Raw genomic sequence first — 19,899 nt, 5'->3', positions numbered from 1 at the left:
TAAAAATTCGAAACTTAGCTTTTTGCTTACTTCTGCCTGTTTAATAAACTGCGTCTTAAAATATACACACTAGGAAGAAGCACACTGATCCAAGCCCCCTTATTGGTTAATGTCATCTATTGGCCAATACCAGCCGTGTATGGGAATCTGGGACCCGAGAAAGTGTAAGAGCAGGATTGAAGATTAATATGCAGGAGACAAACACGATACTCAATACCCTGGCTAGGAAACAAGTAAGCCCATATAAAAAAAATTAAGTTATGGGGTTTTACATGCCAAAACCACGACCTGATTATGAGGCACGTCGGACTCCGGAAATTCCGTCCACATGGGGTTCTTTAACGTGGACGTAAATGTAAGCACACGGGTGTTTTCACAATTCGCCCCCATGGAAATGGGGCCGCCGTGGCTTGGATTCGATCCCCCGAACTTGTGCTTAGCAGCCCAACACCGTAGCCACTAAGCAACCACGGCAGGTAAGTCAGCCTATACACGAGAAAACCATGGTCAGGTGGCGCTACTGCGCCTCCTGACAGCGCTCCCAATGTGGAAACGTCAAGCTGCGCGGTTGCGCCGTGGCACAGTCTCCGCTTTGTTTACATTGTTTCGTCCGCGCTTTTCTTCGCTACTCGTGCTCACGGCGCTCCGTTTTTGACGTCGGCTGATCGCCTGCTTGCGCAACAGCGATGCAAAGATTGCAGTGCGGTTTCAAGAAGGTTGCCGACGCGGACAGCTTTTTTCTTGGCGGCATCCTCACGAAAGGGGAGCGTCTGCTTCCGAACGTGTATGGCGTTGAACAAATTGTGGACGGTGATGTGACAGTGAAAGCCAAGTGCGTGTCAGAGGTGTCCGACAAGATCGTATACAACGTCGAGTTAGAGGTGCGCACCAAGTTGAGAAATTTAGCCACTTTTATTTCAATTACAACATAAGTCACTCTGGCAACAAGGACTTCTGTTGTCATACTACTCGATGACTGCAGATCCATTGGGCTGCTTGTTGACAGTTCCGTCACTTCAGAAAGGCATGTTTTGAAGCCTGTTTCACATGTGTCTTGCTGCTGCTCAAGAGCTGTGTCGCTGCAGTACGAAAGCACATGTCCCGGTGGTGCTGACTGCTGAGAAGACTGCTGTGATTGCCATTGGTCTGTTAGGCGCCGCTACCATCTGCATCGCATAGAAATGAGACATCATGTGGGCCTATTTTTTGTGGGAATTAAATTACTCCCAATAATATGTTTGCAAAGGTGACGTTCCTGTGATTGTGTGAATATATTATTCTACAAGAGTGCTACCACTACAAATTATGATACTTGCACACTGCCAGTCATACCTTTTCACACTCTGTCGATCTAGTGCTTTCTTTCTGTATACAGGTGCGAAGATGTTAGGTCACTCTTGCAGTTGCCAATGAAATGGGTGCTGCAAATTCGCCTGCTTTTTGATGGCTCCCAGGGACTGCCATCAGCACTGCGAGTACAGAAACACATGCATTATGCACGAATAAGCATGACACTACACTATCGAGAAAGACCCTCTTCCCATCTTCAGCAACGTGGCCTAGCTTATACCCTCTCAGCCTTAGGTTCGGGCAAATCACAAATTAAGATGTTTTTGGCAAGCTGTACACGCCTTTAATATATGGTAATTCGGAGATGCCTGTAACTTGTACTGCCTATTTCTTGCCACATAACATCACTGCATGGCACGAAGAGAACCGCATTGTAATAAAGCTAAGGCAGTAATGTGGAAAGTTGGGCGATTAATAATCATACCGTGTTGGTGAAGCGGAGCACTCACCAGTACAAAGCGAGTGTTACAAGCACAGCGAGTATCATGTATTATTGTGTGTGTCCGCCTTGTCCTGGTCAGTGCGCTGCTTCACCAGAACTCCAAAGCAGTTTCCTTCCCAGAGTACACAAAATCCTCGAGCACAACAGCCAAAACTAATCTGCTCAAAATTAACAATTTAAGTACAACATCGACGCATATTGCCTTATATCATGCTGCAATAAATATTTAGTGTATATCACGCCTTATTCAATGCAGATGTTGGAGTCATTGCGACTAATTGCATTAGTCAGCAAGGTATCTTTTCACTGCTCATGAGAAATGGCTCGTACAGACTGCTCCGCGAAATGAACCGAGACCCCGTTAACCAGGGATTAACTTGGGGCCAGCAGAGCGAGCGCAAGCATTAGCGACACATGCCTCACCAAAGTAAATCAAGTTCCTCGTCGGGCGAGTAGCTAAAGTAAGCTCGCACCGATGGCCGGCTACTACAGGAAACGAAGATTTTTGGCAGGAAGAGTGAATCAGGAAAAGTGTGAAAGGTGGTAATTACCTTAAAGTATGCTTGGATATTGTGAACTTAGAAAGCCTGGCCAAACAACACGCATAACGCCCACGTATCGAGCGGCTGCTTTCCGATCTGCCGCTTTCCGACGCACGCGACGACCGCAGATTGCATTAAATACGGTCTGTTACCACAGAAAAGTAGCGCGCGGCCCCTTTCCTTACCTGCACAACTAGTAATTTAAGTTGCAGCGTTTGGAAAAGGGAAATGATTCTCTTGAGCCCGTCCATGCCGATCGCGAGGGAATGCACAGTGCAATCAAATTAATTCGGCGGTGGTTCTAAGTGCCAAAACCATGCCAAAAGCACGAAATCATTATGAGGCACGCTGTACTGGGGAGTCTCGGGAATAATTTTACCCTCCGGGGGTTCTTTAACGTGAACAAAAATCAAAGCACACGGCAACAAGGGTGTTCTTGCATTTCGCCCCTGTCGAAATGCGGCCGCCATGGCCGGGAATCAAGCTCGTGTCGTCGAGCTTAGCGGCGCCACACGCATGCATTTACCGCTAGCAAACGGCGGATGTTACCGCAATTAAACTACGCGACATGACTAAGCAAACGGCCGTGCGCTAAAAACAGGTATATCAGTATCCCGCTTTCATCGAGCATCCGTGATATTGCACGCGAATGCGTAAGTATGAGACTTGCTTGGCTCGGCACTCTGCAGTTATCCATGTTTGTCGCCTGTCCTTCTCGCACTTCCCCAGAAATCTGTAGAACTTCACGGGTGTCGTAGCACCTTTCATGTTTTCAAGGCTGCTGTGGCAAGCAACAACACAGCAGTATTGCGTGCCACCTTTCCTGGCTGATCAGGTCGCACTCGCCATCGCAAAAACAACGCGCACGAGCGCTCCCGCCGTACAGAACACGGGCGCGCGCTAGCGCAGCGACGACCTTCGAAACTTCGATCGGTCCGCTAGGGGAGCATTCGGCGCTGGCGCTGCGCGGGCAAACTTTAGGTTGCCACGTCTATAGAGTGTGCCGCAGTTCGTTTTCTAGGTCAAATACTCGCATGGGGCGCTAATCATGAGAAGGAAATTTACAAAAGGTTAAAGAACGATTGTAGTGCATACGGCAGGCATTACCTAATCCTTACTGGGAGCTTACCACCATCGTTGAACAAAAAGCGTGTACAATTATTGCGTTATACCGATGCCCACATGTTAGGCAGAAACTTCCTAGTTAACAAAGAAGCCTAAGAACAAGTTCAGGACTGCGCAAAAGGCGATGGAACGAAAAATGTTAGGCATAACGCTAAAAGACAGGATGCTAGCGGTGTGGATCAGAGAGCACGCAGGGATAGCCGATATTCCAGTTGTCAGGGGGCGAAAAAAATTCACCGAAGCTTACCATACTCCCTGATACGAAATTTGAGCGCAGGTCAACACGCGATAAAAGTATGCGTGTCAGTATTTTGTATTATGATTCTGTAGGTATTAGGAGTAGAGCGGTGTGAGTAGCGTGGCTGGTTCGCAAAATCTGTCTCTTATGGCACATTGCAAACGGACCGAAGTATGGCGCGACAGCCTGGTTAATCGGCCGTTGCGAAAGGCGGCGCGTGTGGGACGCGTGGGTGAGTTTCATAGCAATCCGCCACAGACAGACCTTCGCTCATGCAGTGCTTTCTTTCCCTATATGGCATCGGTGGACGCGCTCGGCGCATGCCTTATCAATGGCGTCACCGGTGAACACACGACGGTGCGCTACTCTGGCGCCCTCTCGTAGGGGTCGTCACAGCAGAGCCCGTCTTCCGCGGCACTATGCTTTTCTTCTCACGCTTTCGCCACACCCTCCGCTTTTCTCCTCACACTCTCTTCGCTGTCGTCGCCTTTCATCCCTTGCTGAGCTGCGCTTTCGCTCTTTCATCCTTCGCTGTGCTCGTTCGCGCGATTACGCCCAAGGAGGCAGGCGCTCATCGCAGGAACGGGCGCTGCGCTCCAAAAATGCAGCTGGGCTGGCTATGTACCGCGTAGCACAGATAACCAGTCCACCGCAGAAGGAAAGCGCAGTCGAAGTCGGCAGAAATGAGATCAGGTGATTAAATTAGGTCACTTGCCGGCCTAATTTGAAATTAGCTAGCGCAAAACAGGGGTTAATTGGAGACTGCTGGGAGAGACCTTCGTCTTGGGGTAGTGTACATTAAGATAGCGTAAGGACGACGATGATGAAGCCTAGTCACGATAGAATTTCCCAAGACATCGCTCTTATGATGTTGTAATTACTGTTAAATGTAAAATTATGTATTGCGGAATTATTTCCGTACATTATGAAACGTAGCAGATAACGGCAGTTGATGCTTGCAAACACTTGCTTAACAAGTTTTTTTTCGAAAGCTTTATTTGATGCACTCGCATTTAACTTCGCACCAAAATTTTCCGCAGAGGTCCGCACAATTTTTTTTTAAGTTTAATTTTGGATGCATAAGTAGTTATGCCAAAGCTGCGTGTAACTCTTGTGCCGCTCGTTAAGCAAACCATATATGCTCTGAAAGCGCTTCATTATGCAATTAATTCCAGTGGTGGTGATTAACCGAAACACTTTCAATTTTACTTAGACAAGACCCATTACGCTTCCTTTATATACGCCGAATGTAAACTTTGTGTAACGCAGAGTTTCTTTCGGACACTGTGAAACAGCATAAACTGGTCACATAGCGTTTTCGAGCACATGTAAAGGAAACCTTTTACAAAAGTTTTATTTTGTCCACAGGATGAAATCCACTGCGCACGCTATATTGCCGTGGTTTTACCCGCCATGTTTGCTAGGCTTGATCTTAGTGACGCTTTTAGTTATGTCGAGCTCTCGGGCTAAATTTAGCGCCGATGGTAAAAAGCATTAGTAGTGCTCCAGAGCACTTGCATATTTAACTTATTGCAAAAGTCACATTTATCTCGCGCACTTTACACTTTGACTACACCCATTACCTGGCCCTTACTTCCGCCAGACACTCCTCGTTTAGTTCACCGAGGACACCGGGCGAAAGTTTTATGACACCAGCAAATAGCAAAAAAAAAAAAAAAAACATGGAGGATTCAATAATTATTTACGAAGCTCCTAATAAAGCCAGAAAGTTTAAACTTTTGCTACATGTTGCATTTAATTGCCACTTTGTAATTAGTTACTTTTTATCTGTAATGTGTGCATGTCTGCTGCCGTCTGGCCTAGTAGGTTACTGGGTATGTACGTGAACCGAGAACCTCGGAAACACTGCGTACGTAATATTTGTATGCGCCCATTTGTATGAGCAGTGCACACCTGAAGGGTTGGCGCACACGTGAGAGACGTGGCGCAGCAAAAGAGGAGGAGTGCGCGCACCGACTGCAAGCGAGTCACCCACAACCGACACAACACCTCCACTTTGAGAGCGGCCGTTTCATGGATAGTCGTGTAATAAACTTCTACACCTGCCTCTTGTTTTCATGAAATGCATCAACAAGGTGTCTTGTATGGTTCGCCAGAGAAACGAACTACAAACCCGGTATGGCATGAAAATAAAAAAAAAAAAAACATTGCGAGCGTTCAGCAATTATTTGCAACGCGTATACTTAAACCATGAACACGGGAGTGTTCCACACATTAAAGTAAAGATTCCCACTATTTCCCGAGAATTTGAAGTCGGTATCTTGTGCGGTTGTTCTAGGTCTGCGGGAAATACTCAGTGAATAGCGGCAGTATGGCACTGTGGAACGCTTGAATAAGTAACTTTATGCAAAAGCTGTAGTTGAAATACATAGGTAAAACATTTATCTTTCGTCACGCACAACGTGTTTGTTACTGCAATGAAATATAAATACCGTGGCTTGCATCGCTCGCGAAAGAGATCGGAGAGCAGCAACTTCATGCAATGGTAAATTATTGTACAAATTGGGAGAAGACGAGTACTCAGAAATCCTTTTCAAATCACTTATTTATTCTAGAGACTTCAAACATTCAGTACGGCTTACGCATAGAGTATTCCCCATTTCGGTAAATTTTGACATTTCTGCCCTTAATGGTCCTCTCACGGACTAGGAAAAACTTTTTAAGCGTTTCATGTAACGCTTAAAACGGGCTGAAAACAAAGGTTTGCAATTTTTCTTTTACCCCCTAATTGGCACAGCCATTTCAAAACTTGCCAGCCTATTGACCCCCCTCCCCTCCGCCCACTTACCACATTTCTTCAAAGTATATATTTCGTGAGTGATCTAGTTTTTCGTTTTTCAGTGCGTTTAGTCGCATTAACAACTTCGTTGTAAAACTTGCTCAAAGCTTTTGGGCGAGGCTCTGAGTGTCTTTGGGCGTATGCCAGCAGAGGAGTCATTAGACTATGACAAGGTGAAGAACTTTATTGCAAAGATTCAGGTTGACCGCGGGAGGGTTCCGAGAGAAGTTTAGGTCATGTAAGCCTGAAGATTCAGAAACAGGCAAGCAGTTCGCGTGTAGTCTAACAAATTTTTTTGAGAGGTGGATAGAACTGTCCGACAAAGACAGAACTATGAAGTGGTTCACGACAAAGTCGTGGGTGAACAATTTCTTGCCAGGTGTAGTAGCAGTTTGGCAATATTCCTTAAAGAAAGAAAACTACAAACTATGGAGCAGATGGCAGAGCAAACAGACCAATTCGTAGAGGCACATGGATTGAGAAATTTGGGAAAGGGCAACAAAGATGCGCTCACGACAGCAGTAAGAGAGACGAAGAACCAGGAGCAATGTAGTAGAAAAGGGTTCCTAGAGATGTTTTCTATGTAACCGGTTAGGTCATGTAGTGGTGAACAGCCAAGTTAGAAGTAATCGTCACGAAACAGTGGTGGTTTGCCAGTTGTACCAAAATAAAGGTCACAAGGCTGACGAATGCAGGACTGGGTCCATGGAAAAGACGGCATGTATCATGAGGTCAAGAGAGGACGTACAGATAGAGCAGGACATGCCTGTTATGACAGACGAGGTACAATGACGCAAATCTACAGTCTTGAGAGACGTAGTAGTTCTGCGGAAACCCGCAAGGTGGAGAGAAGTAATTAATAAAGGGAAACTCAGACATCCACCACTTCCGCTTTCGAGGAACCCTTCCGCTTTCGAGGGGCCAGTTTTGAGGAACCCGTATGGGTTTCCTTTGTAGCAATTGCTATGAACGGGTGGATGTCTGATTTTGCCTTCATTACTTCTCTCCACCTTGCGGGTTTCCGCAGAACTACTACGTCCATCACTTGCCTTTGCTTCGTGTTGTTGACAAATTCGACTTCGCCCTGCCATCTGCTAGCCGCCTGGTTAGCTCAGTAGGTCGAGCGGCTGCCCCTGAAAGGCGGTGGTCCCGAGTTCGAGTGCCGGACCAGAACGAATTTTTCTTCAACTCTGAGGCTTTTCCTTCGAGGAATCCGTATGGGTTTCGTTTGTAGCAATTGCTATGAACGGGTGGATGTCTGATTTTCCCTTTACTAATAGTCTTGAGAGACACAGGAGCCAATACCATTTTAGTAAGGAGGAGTCTAGTGCCACCAGAAATCATGACCGGGTACTTTAAACCAGTAATCTTGGTAGATAAGTCCGTTGAATATCTGTCACAGGCACGGATTCAAATATCGCCACCCTTTTTTACAGGACTGGTCAAAGCTCGATGTATAGAGGACCCCCTTCATAATTTGATTGTGGCAAATGTACCTGGGGTGAGGAAGGCAGACTACTGAGACCCAACTTGGAAGAAGAAAAAGAAGGACGCGGAAGAGAAAGAACGCTCAGAAGCACAAAAAGAGTGGATGCAAGAGACAGATGTAGCGGCTGCAGTACAAACACGAGCAAGCAGTAGTAGTGCCAAACCTCTGACAGCATTGCAGGTTACACCCATTAAGGAATTAGGTATAACGGCTGCAGAATTTAAAGAATTCCAGAAAAGGATGAGTCAATACGAAAGTGTGAACTAAAGATATGGTAACTGGTGCGAAGGAGAAGGAATAGGACAGTGGTGGAATTTATAAAGAAGAATAACTTATTGTACCGGAAGTGTGTGTTTAGTTCAGGTATGGTGGTACTACAGTTGATGATACCGAAGGCGCTCAGGGACATAGTACTGAACATAGGGCACGACAGTGGAATGATCGGTCACGAAGGAGTAAAGAACACGTTGGAAAGGATCACAGAAGAGTCCTTTTGAATCGGGCTGCAGAGCGATGTGAAACGGTATGTGAAATCATGCGATGTATGCCAAAAGACAGTGGCTAAGGGACCTATAGGAAAGGAGATAACAAAGGCGAAGAAAGAGGAGAGGAGTAGAGTTTGCATGGTGATTGCCGAAGAGAAAGAACACGGGGAAGTGCACACTTATATCGATGAGAAGACCATGGGGGTAGAAGGGGTTAGGTTGAACCAAGCCCTAGCGGTGATACAAGTAGAGAAGTTAAGAGAGTTCATTCACAAGTTCGAGGAAGTGTTTTCAGATCGCCCGAGGTGGACAGATCTAGTGCGGTGCGAGCTACAGTAGCAGTAGGACGGATTTCATGAGTAGGGCGTTGGAGTGATGAAATGTCAAGAGTGTAACGCGGACATGTAAGTGTACACGTGTAAAGTGGTGAGAACAATACTTACAAACGTTGTGAACTGTGCATGTGGTGAAATGTGCATGACAGTGTGGTGATGTGTTGTGAGCCACGACGATGCAAGGAATATCACCCAAGTCACAGCAGGACAGTCAATTTCGCCATCAAGAAAACCGACAGAAGGCAGTTTTTTGAAAAACAAACTCCTTAAAAGGGCATCCATGTCATATGTAAGAGGCATGCGGCGCAAAAAGAAAGGAACAAGACGATGTGCGCGGATCGGTCCGAACGGCACGAGCCCTCGAGGCGCGTGACCCGAGCTGTGATCGGGAGAGAAGCGGCGCTGAGCTGGCATTATCCACGTGGCTCTGGGCCAAGAAGATTGGAGCATCAGCTTCGCACTGGCGACGGGAGCCATGGAGTTTCGCACTGGGCCGTGACGCTGGCGACCCAGGGTGTGGCTGTCGACCTCTGCGACGTTCGAGCGAGGTTCCTTGAACCTGCTGCAGTCTCTCACGGCGGTGCCGGGCACTCCAAGAAGGATCCCCCTTCCGAGGCGGACCAGCACGTACGGCGTCTCGTCTCGACCAGCACGTAGGGCGTCTCGTCGGCACTCGAAGGTGTAGCGGCGAAACCCAGCTATAGGCCTACCCTGTGAGGCGGGAGTGCCACCTCGCCGACGGAGTTCGGGACACCGGCATCAAAAGATGGACAGCTGGACTGGCCGACATCAAGGCAGCAACGTCTACGGCGTCGGCGATGAGGAAGATCCGACAGGCATCGGACTCGGAGAATGAACGCGACGACAAAAGGCTGTAAGGACGCTCCTTTCTGTTGTGCGCAGCCATAGGCTAAGGTTGCCGGACTTTTGCGTGGAACGCGCTAAGGACTGACGTGGCCGGCAATAAGGACGTGTTTAACGTCTGTTGAGTAGGCGTCTTAGGTGCTGGCGCTTCTTCATGGTGTTTTAGTTACATGAGTATTGCTTTGAGTTTTTCAGTTTGGGTAAGTTAAAATCTGTTTGCTATGCTGCTCGGCGTCTCCCGACTCCATGTCTCCCAACATCTGCAAGCCCCCGAGACCAGTGACACTCGACCAAAGTTTCGCGACAATGTGTTGAGTGAGCTCCTGCACAATACCTTGCAGTGTGGTCTACATATAGTTTAAAGGATGAATCCGGGACCTGAAAGAGGTGCGACGGGATGCTCACGTATTTCTCTCGCATTTACCGCTATATCACCCTGAATTTTTTTCATCGTGCCTGGAGCCTACTTATTTTACTATCACTCTGCAAACACTCTACAACTCTCGTGGTGGTTCTTGTTTGCAAACGACAGAAAAAAAACATTAAAGTTGGAGAACTGGAGCGCGTGAAGCAGACAGCGTTTTGTGCAATCATGATGCTGATGATTTATTCGCATTCCCTTTATCACTGGGCGGTCATAAATAGTCCATTCGGCTGCCTGAGGTATTCGGGTGTGTTACACATACCTTTAATTCCAGCCTTTCGTATACATCTCCTTACTCTTTTCTCTTTTCCTCAGAGCTTTTCCTTAAAACTATTCCCTCAGCTTTTTCTATTCCTTGGGCCGCTACTTACGCTTGTAATGAATCCGGTTCTATCCCCAGCTTGTTTTGCACCAACGCTCTAAACGCCTCTTTCTTATCTCGACTGCTGGCTGAGCCACCATGCAGCGACTAGGGGCCAGAGCAGGCACGGCGCCTACCGCGGTGCTCACGGGGCAGGCGCACAGAAAATGGAGGAGGTGCGGTAACATAACGGCGATTTCATTGCCGATTGAGAGGTGTAAATTTAAACTTCCTATAGTTTCGTTTTCTCAAATACTGCATTTTAAAGCAACTTTTGTAAAACGTCACTGGCCCAAATAAAAGGGCGGATTCCTATATTCACTAGGTTTTAACATTCTCTTTCAAATTCAACAAAGGTAACGAAAATAAGTGCGGTGGTTACCGACAAAACCGCTTTCTCCGTTCCCACGTAGCTAAAGCTTCCTCTTAAAGAATGGGGCATAAAGCCAAATACAACGCAACGCATACCTTGTTTCTTTGCAGGGTCGTACGGCGTTGCATTGGGCAGCGCGTTGCGGCAGTTTGGCCGTGGCCGAGCTGCTGTGTGCGAATGGAGCCCTGCTGTCTGTGCCAGACCTCACTCATCACAGGTACGCTCTGCTTCGAGGCTGATATTGTTAACAGAGGATTCAGTAATCGTACGCAGATTGTGCCATAGAACAGCGCCTGCAGCTCATTTTCATTCATTGTGAGACGAGTAGGGTGTAGGCAGGTCCCCATTTCGACGTCAGCCTGCCGTGAACTTGAGGCGCGAGTTGGCGCGCGATGCACTGCTTTCGGTCTCTTAAAGGGAAGCTGAAACACTTTTCGAAAAAAATTTGTTCTCTGCGGCATTCTACTGTTTTGAGTCCCCTGAACACGAATATCTGGTTCAAAAAGGGCGGAAACAAAGGCAAGCGGCTGTTTTTCCAAGAAATCGCGCACCAGCGCCTCAGGGCACCGGGGCATCGCGCGAACGCCGCTGTTGCCCGTGATTGGTCGGGGCCGCTGTGACGTCTTTCGCGGCAGTCTCCGGTCGGCGCCGCCGTTTCAGAGCGTAGCAAGCTGTTCTGTTCTGGCTTCATACCTGAGTTGTAAGCATTATGGAACGTTCTCGCTATCTCGGACAGCTTGTATTTTCGCAGTACATGTTCGAACCGACAGCCGATACGGAAAACGATGGCGGCAACGGCGGCAGCGGCGGCAACGACGACGTAGAGTGTGCCAACAGCGAGAGCGATGTGTGCACCTTCTCGCGCGTTAGAAGTCTTAGCTGGTACTTATGTTTTTTTTTTTTTTTCATGTAGCTGCAGGTTCCAATGCCGCGAGAAAAAATGCGCTACAGTGTCACTGGGAACTTGCTGCTGGAAGGATGCCGAAGCACTAACTTCTCATTAGATTGTAAACACGGGTGCAATTCCGCGATGTCAAGCACCTTGCCGTTGCTTGTCTAAAGTAGTCCCGTGGTTTTTTGAGTGTTGATGCACGATCGCGAACATAAGTGCCGCGTTTCAAAGCGCGCACATGCAGTGCTGCAGGGTACAGTCATGGAAGTTGCTTATCATACAAATGCAGAGATGGCCAGAGGTATTATATGTGCAATATTCATACTATGGTTCGACGACTTTGCGATTGTGGCTAGGTCAAGAAGCGGTATATGTGTGCTCCATGCTAGTGTTCACATAAAGATATTAGGCAGTTTTAGCACCGTCGTGTGGGAAACACGATAACTGCAACCGTACGTCGAATGTCACTAGGCAAGCCTATACTCCATTTCATACCTCAGGTGCAACGCTGTGGAAGCTACGCACGAAGTCCGGTCACCAAAATTTATTACTGCGCGCGTTTCCGTCTATGCTTCGCAGCGTGCCAGCGGCGTTTGCTCGCGCGAGCATGCACGTGAAGCTGCCGCGACGGGCTTCAATTAAAAAATACCGAAAAGAAAATTCATTTAAAAGAACGTGTTAGCAGCCGTATAAGTACACGAATTGTTTCTAGGGGTAAATTCTTTTTTTCATTCAGAACTGAGCTTATATATGGAAAATTTTCTAAAAAATCGGGTCAAGAAACACCGAACTTTTTCTAAGTGCGAACGCAGCCACTGCAAGAACTATCTCAAGCCTCCACAGCGTTGCACATGATGTATGAAACGGAGTATAGCAACGCTAGCAACAACGCGTTTCCGCATTTGTCGTAAGGCTATCCGGCTACGCTAAAACTGTGTTGCCAGACGTTAATGGCTGCGAATGTTCGCATTTCTCGAGTGCATCAATGTGGGCCTAATCAGGCTTTCATTAAACTAGGTGCACCTGCATGTGCTGCGTATTGATGGAAGATGAAGAGCACAGCACAGTTGATTTCATCGGCACGAACTTATCTCTCCTCACCGCACGGACCCACTGCGCTGCAAGCTTCTTGTCCTTCGGGAACCTGTGAAACACCACATCGTCTCGCCCGCCGGTGTTCGCGCAGCCGAATGCTGCACAGAACGAGGGCATGTTGGGCGCCCTTGGCTGTAGGCACTCACGCAGCACAGAAGGAAAGAACAGTTTACGAAAATCGCAAAAGAAAACAAACGTGAGCGGCGGCGGTGGCAGATCTCTCATAGCGTCGTTCAGTAAACCGCAGGACGGAAAGAGGCATGCCAGCACATGCCAGCACGCCGGTCCGGCAGCTCGGTCCCCGCCAGTGACGTCACTCTCGCCGGTTCTCTCCTTTGGTAACCACCTCACCCGGCGCTCCGGGAAGCGATGGGGGCGTGTCCGCGGGGGTGATTTAGAAAGCGATTTCCGCTCCTTATATTAATAAAACGAAGAAAAAAATAACGGAGCCGTAAATTATTAGGTCTGTTCCGCCCAACCCCAGCAATTCATGGAAATTGAAAACCGTTTCAGCTTCCCTTTAAGTACGAAGGTTTAAAAAATGCGAGGATCCTACGCGCAGTGGGAATCCGCTTAAGCGAAGCTGGCGTATGTTTGCGAAGAACGCGGTTCTTGTTTACCGACCATTTCAATATTTAGAGCCCATGGGTTCTATAAATGCGCCCATGTTGGGCATACTTTTTGCTGGGATGCGGGTCGCTCGACATCCATTAAAAGCGCTCGAACATGCGGATCTCACACGCGATGATGGTCGGATAAGGAACCACCACCAGTGCATGACGAGCGTGGCTTTACGAAAATGGGATGATGAGCACTCTGGAATGAAGACGTCTTTGTGACGACGACGCAATGATGACGCACGAATGACGACTACGGAATGCAGCAGCGTTATTCGACAGCGTGACTACGGCGGTATGATGAAGATGGGACGACAACGATGCAGTGAGGTCGCCTTGACGACGTGTTGACGATGACACCGCAACCATGACGACATTATGACAAGGCAGAGACAATGACAGTGGAATTAAAACGAGGAAATGGCGACGACGGCCTGCTTATATTGCCGTTCTCGTCCGCACCTACGCAGTACATTAACTTCCGTCCAAAGAGGCCTCGGTTTGAACCTAGCTGGGTTGCACTGTATTTGGTACTGGCCAATCGTGCACAGCAGCAGTTAGCGGCCGCTCTACCATGCATAACAATATTGTCGCATAACAATAGCTCTTTTTAAAAAAATGGGGCAGAACTCATCTCGCAATTACTGTCGATGGTAATGCTATTAGCATTCGGGAAATGTAGCGACAGACCATATTTCTGAAGTCAAGCTCGTTTGCCCGTCGTGGTTGCTTAGTGGCTGTGGTGTACGGCTGCTAAGAACGAGGTAGCGGGATCAAATCCCGGCTACAGCGGCCGAATTTCGATGGGGGCGAAATGCAAAATACCTGTGTACTTTGATTAAGGTGCACGCCTGGTAAAGAACACCGGGGGTCCAAATTATTACGGAGTCCCTTACTACGGCGTGCCTGATATTCAGATCATGGTTTTCGTTCGTCAACTCCCCCCCCCCCCCCCTCACCTTAATTTTTACGGTTTATTTAACATCAGTAGTTGTCATTCTCAGATTTCCGTTGCGTTGGCTTTATGTTACGTAATTCGGTATCGTCCCATGTTGCTACGGCACTCGCTTCGCAAGGTTGCCCATGCTCATGGTGACATAACGACGACAGTATGATGCTACCGCAGACTAATGTGGGATAATGAATAAGGAATAACGTTGATGAACGACAAAGGTGGTATGATGTTAATGAGATGACCGTTCGTAACTAATGACGATGACATAACGATCACACCATGACAACGCCCACATGAGGACAATTGAATGACGACGAGTGTATAACGACGATGGCATGACGGCAATCGGAGCTGCAGCGATGAAGTAGCATTACGACGGCGGCACGGCGACGACTGTATGACAACGGATGAATGATAGCGTCTGTGGCAGCGGCGACGATGGCATAGCAACGGTGCGTTAATCACGATTGAATGACGATCGCAGGGGCACTATAAAGTAGGTAAAGTTATACCAAACTTTTCCAATTCTGCAGTCGGCCCTCCACAATTGGTCAGAAAGCTTTCCGGCCACCCTTACTTCGGCCGTCTGTCACGCGACATCACGAAAACCGCAGTAGCTGCCCGTCTGATATCACGTGTACGCGCGAATTATGCATGAATAGACCAAACAAAAGAACAGTAATTTTTTTCTGGTTCGGCACCTTTTTGCCATTAGCCCGCAGCTAATGACCAAAAGTGTTCGGGCTGCGCTCAGTTCGCCTGTCTGTCACGCGACCTCACGAAACCGCGAACACTCACCGCGTCAAAGTGACGTGTACATGATAAAGATGGATTAATATGCCGAAGGAACCCGAATTTCTTTCTGAATAGCCGGAGGCTGCACCGTTCCGAAAGCGATAGAACATGGCTGCCCGCCGATCACTCAGGCACTGGCTATTCGCACCTGCCAGAGAGCATGGATTAATCTGTGTATAATAAAGCTTTTTGCGTTGCACGATAGCATTATCGAGCCCTTTCCACACTTATGCGGCCTCGCTCTGCTTACTCTCCTTTTCTGAGGATCCCTTTTATCGGCATTCTTAAGGTCCTCACTTGCGGCACGCTTATTTCGGCAGCGCTTGTGGTGTCGTCTCGAGTGCCGTCTACGTATTGCGCTGTTAGCACCAGGATGAAAAACCAACACGCCCAAGAAGCTGCTATTCTAGAGAATTCTTGCCGCGAAAGCGCCTTTCGCGGCGCGCATTTTCAAGCGCGCCGCCTTGCAAGCGCTTATGTCCGCAAGTGAGGACCTACCTTTACCCTTCCATTAAACGCCGCTGCGATGTTCGACCAGTCACCGAAAGTTAAGTAAGGGAAAGCGGGCCAATCGCTGACGCGGGCGCCGCTTTCCTCTTCCGGTTATCTATTTTCGCTGCGCTGGCTCGGACCCGTCGAAAACCTCTCCATTTGAGCGTGCCCCTCCCTCTCTTCAGCCAATTAGATAAGAAAACCCGCTTAATGTAGGCAATTTTATTCGTTTTCAAAGCAAACAAAAGTGGCTTCCTATAAACGAGGAGCGCTTTTGATTGTGCTTTTCAGACAACGCTGCGGATCACCGCCCCATGGTTGCGTCGGCAGTTACGTAAATTTGACGCAAGGCGATTGTAATAAAAAGAGAACGCAATTGTTTTACGTTATAGCGCCCCAGAATTACAGCACAGCGGCGAAAAAGAAATGACGTTGATGGATTGAAAAATGTGTTGTGACAACGACGACTTAAAACGACAATGGGATGGTGTTACGAAGGGAGCGCTATGGTAAACGACCTGTTGATGAAAATTCAAGATGCGGTACCAACAAGCCCACATTGCAACCCTCCTGACAGTGACGACATGACAATGGTATGATGACGATTGTGTGACGACGACTATATAAGAGTCCGATCTCGAAGTTACTATAGCGACGATGCAACGACCACGGTGGCATCATGACTATGGCATGGCAACGAATGCATGGCAACGGGTGTATGATGACGACGAAGGCATGGCAACGGCATCAGCAGAATAGCATGACGGCGAATTTATGACCACAATGGCGTGATGATGTAGGGTGTCGATGACGGCAGACGATTGACGAAGCTGTACTGACGACGATTGCATGACCATGACGGCATGATCACGACGGTATGATAACACATGCATGATGGCGACTGTTTGACGACGTAGTTACAATGATGGCACAACTATGGCAGCGTAATTACAAGTCAGTGACGGCAGGGTAAGTTGCCTGAGCCTACAGATGGAACGGATGACGTTTTTGTCATTCGGAATCTGTAGAGTAACCAAAAGATCTGGGCGCGACCTACGCAGGTGTTGCAGTCGGGAATGCAGCCGTGCGAGAATCTTGATTGTAGAACAGTCTGATCGTGCGATGTAGTCATTGAAAAGCTGCGACATGGGTGGGTGCCAGGGAGTGATGCGAAAGGATGGTGCCTGTGTCGGGTAAGCGCGCAACGGTACTCTGGAAGGCACTCGCAGAATAGGTATACACCACCAGGACAAGCACGAGCTTCCGCTATTGTTCCATTGTTTACGTGCATCCTGGTAGGCCCAAACATGCGCACAATGCTTCAGCTCGAATGTTCTCCTGTGTGCGCAGTCAGCTAAGTCCCACACTTTAGAGCACCCGGCATGTTTTACCGTAAATAAAGAATATATAATTTCGGGGATTTACGGCCTAAAACCACGATCTGATTATGAGGCACGCCGTAACAGGGGACTTCAGATTCATTTTGACCACCAGGGGTTCCTTAAGGTGTGCCCAGTGCACGGTACACACCCATCGAGATGCGTCCGCAGCGGCCGGGATTTGATCCCGCGACCTCGTGCTTAGCAGCGCAACGCCAAAGCCACTAAGTAACAGCGGGTGGTACCGTATGTACTCTAGCAAACGTGTTTGGTACAACTGGAATAATTATGACTCCGAGGCGTTGTTCCTGCAACGACGCGAAAGACGTGACCGAAACTGCGTAGCTTTGACTGTTATGTTAACCTGTTATGAATAACTGTATACTTAAGAGTAAAAAAATAAAAACGAAATCAGGAAAGAAACATTTGATGATAGCGCAAAGGGAAACTCTTTACGAATAACTGTATACTTAAGAGCAAAAAAAAAAAACGAAATCAGAAAATAAACATTTGATGATAGCGCAAAGGGAAACTTTTTACGTTTCGAAGCGAGATGGGATGCTTTAGAACGCTTACTTATAAAGCGAGGAACAGTCAAGAAGAAGCTTGCGCGTGCTGTGGCAACGCTAGGGAAACGGTCGGACATTTTTATTAGAATGTGAACGTATCTACCCAGCGGTCGGTCTGGGCTTTCCTGGACTCTTTGAAGCCCTTGGGTTGAGCCATAGCAGGGGGAAGTAAATGTGTCCGCAACAGAAATTAGTAAGAGGCGATTGGAAATTTGGTGGCAGAGAAGTAGGGAGATCGCTAACAACGGAGGCGTACAAAAGGGCGCCCGTGTTACGACTTTCTACCTTGGCCGTATTGTTTCGTTCGCGCTGTAAGTAATAGTGCAGCTGTACCGACTCGCCCAGGTAACTACCGTACTTTAATACAAAGTCCCCAATAGTAGTAAAGAGAATTCGATGCTGGGAATGGTGTGGTTCTTATTTTCTTTCTTTTAAAGTTAGGTGCGACATTAGGCAAAGTAAGAGCTTGGTAGAGCAACCCACCGCTCCGTTTCAAAGGCGGCGCTTATAGCATCCATCCATCATCACATCGTAGGGCCTATGACACCAAACAAAGAGTATCAAAGAGAGAGCTGACCCTGCTGCCGGTGAAAATTTGACTCTTGAACGTTCGTAGAAGGCGGCACGCCCCGCCTGGCATCGGCGAGGCTGTCTCGCGGATGAAGGCTTGCACGGCGAGGTCTGGGCCTATGATAGCAACAGCGACAGGCCCGTGAACTAGTTATTTACGAAATAACCCGTTTTGTTGCATCGTTAAATTATCAGCTGAAACATGTACTATGTGGACGCAGAAGGACAGCCCTGGACGAAGCTTCGATCAGGCACGAGGAGCTCTGCCGGTGGCTGCGCGCACGAGGCGCCGTGGGTGCACAGGAGGTGCGCCGAGCTGCGGCCGTCGCCATTCAGGTAATGGGCGCCTCTGCACCGCAGCAGGCAGTTTGACGCGTCACCAGAATAGCCGGGTGTGCGTTCGTTATGGAGACAGCCGACTCTTTTTGAATGTCTTGAACAAAAAAAAAATAGATCATATAGTAAATGAGGAATGGTCGTTCAAGGAATGTTGCTGCGCGCCGAAGTTGCGACATGAGGACCTGTCTTCGCCAGCGCAATGGCGTATTTCCTTAGCAGCAGCTTCTTTGGAATCCTTGGCTGAGTGGCAATCTTCGCAAGAAAAAGAAATAATGACGTGTTCGCACACACACACACACGCTCACACACAAATGCGTTGCAAATGGAAAGAAATGCATAGCCATGAACTTCACGCAATTTTAGACTGCCGCTCGATCGCCGACTGCATCTTTCTAGATTTCGCGAAGGCATTTGATGAGGTTTCCCATCATCTTTTGTTACTAAAGCTGCGCATGGTGGGAATAGACACTAACATTCTAAAATGGCTTGAGGTGTTCCTTACCCATCGTCAGCAATTTGTTTCCGTCAACAATGTTAATTCCACCGTTAACCCTGTTCTTTCCGGTGTGCCCCTAGGCACCGTCTTGGGGCCCCTGCTTTTTCTTATATTTATCAGAGACTTACCCAGTAATCTTTCTTCTTCTGTACATCTTTTTGCCGATGACTGCGTCCTTTTTCAGCAAATAACAAATGATAGTGATAAGCACATGATTCAGTCTGACCTTAACGCTATCTCAACATGGTGCAGAACTTGGAATATGACTTTAAACGCTGAATAGTGCAAACTTATGCGCATCTCTCGTGTTAATAGTGAATTTCCAGTATATACTCTTAATGGTGTGTTACTTGATCCTGTTACAAGATACAAGTACCTCGTAATTCATATTACGTCTAACCTTAGCTGGCATGCGCACATTGAGCACATCACTAACAAAGCTAATCGCATGCTCGGATACCTGAAACGCAACTTTCACGCAGCCCCAACTAGCATCAAACTTCTACTCTATACCACACTCGTACGTTCACAACTAGAATATGCTTCATCAATCTGGGACCCTCGTGTTAAAAGTTTGATCGACCTACTGGAGATGGTACAACACAAATCAGCGCGGTTTATTCTCTCTGACTTTTGGCGTACATCAAGCGTAATCACTATGAAGACTACCCGGGCCTCACTTCACTTGCATCACGACGCAAAATTGCACGCCTGTGTCTTTTTCACAAAATATTTCATCATGAATATATTGGCTACGAGTTACTTCTTCGCCCTTCATATGTTTCACGCCGCACAGGTCACATACATAAGGTAGGTATTTCTACATGCAAAACATTCGCGGATTCTTTTATTCCTCGCACGTCATATGACTG

General features: G+C 47.9%; 1 protein-coding gene and 1 long non-coding RNA gene across 14 annotated transcripts in view; one reads left to right on the top strand and one right to left on the bottom strand.

Annotated features, from left to right (window-relative positions):
- LOC126536996 (uncharacterized) overlaps positions 1-19,899 on the top strand; it is a 615,291-nt gene that overhangs the window by 386,515 nt on the left and 208,877 nt on the right. For 10 of the 13 annotated variants that reach the window (XM_072287443.1, XM_072287445.1, XM_072287450.1 and 7 more), the window contains 2 exons: positions 10,939-11,045; positions 18,414-18,528. In XM_072287443.1, coding sequence (XP_072143544.1) covers positions 10,939-11,045; positions 18,414-18,528 — 222 coding nt within the window. The remainder of the gene's footprint in view (positions 1-10,938; positions 11,046-18,413; positions 18,529-19,899) is intronic. The other 3 variants (XM_072287449.1, XM_072287446.1, XM_072287452.1) reach the window with 1 other exon arrangement.
- LOC129386044 (uncharacterized) lies at positions 894-3,217 on the bottom strand. Its single transcript, XR_011893250.1, has 3 exons — positions 3,005-3,217; positions 1,333-1,469; positions 894-1,166 (listed from the first exon to the last, which is right to left on the bottom strand). It is a non-coding gene; the product is annotated as an uncharacterized lncRNA (long non-coding RNA).

The sequence above is a fragment of the Dermacentor andersoni genome, chromosome 3, assembly GCF_023375885.2.
Source record: "Dermacentor andersoni chromosome 3, qqDerAnde1_hic_scaffold, whole genome shotgun sequence".
NCBI lineage: Eukaryota > Metazoa > Arthropoda > Arachnida > Ixodida > Ixodidae > Dermacentor > Dermacentor andersoni.
The sequence above is the reverse complement of the archived record's forward strand: the minus strand, read 5'-3'. Positions and strand labels throughout refer to the sequence as shown.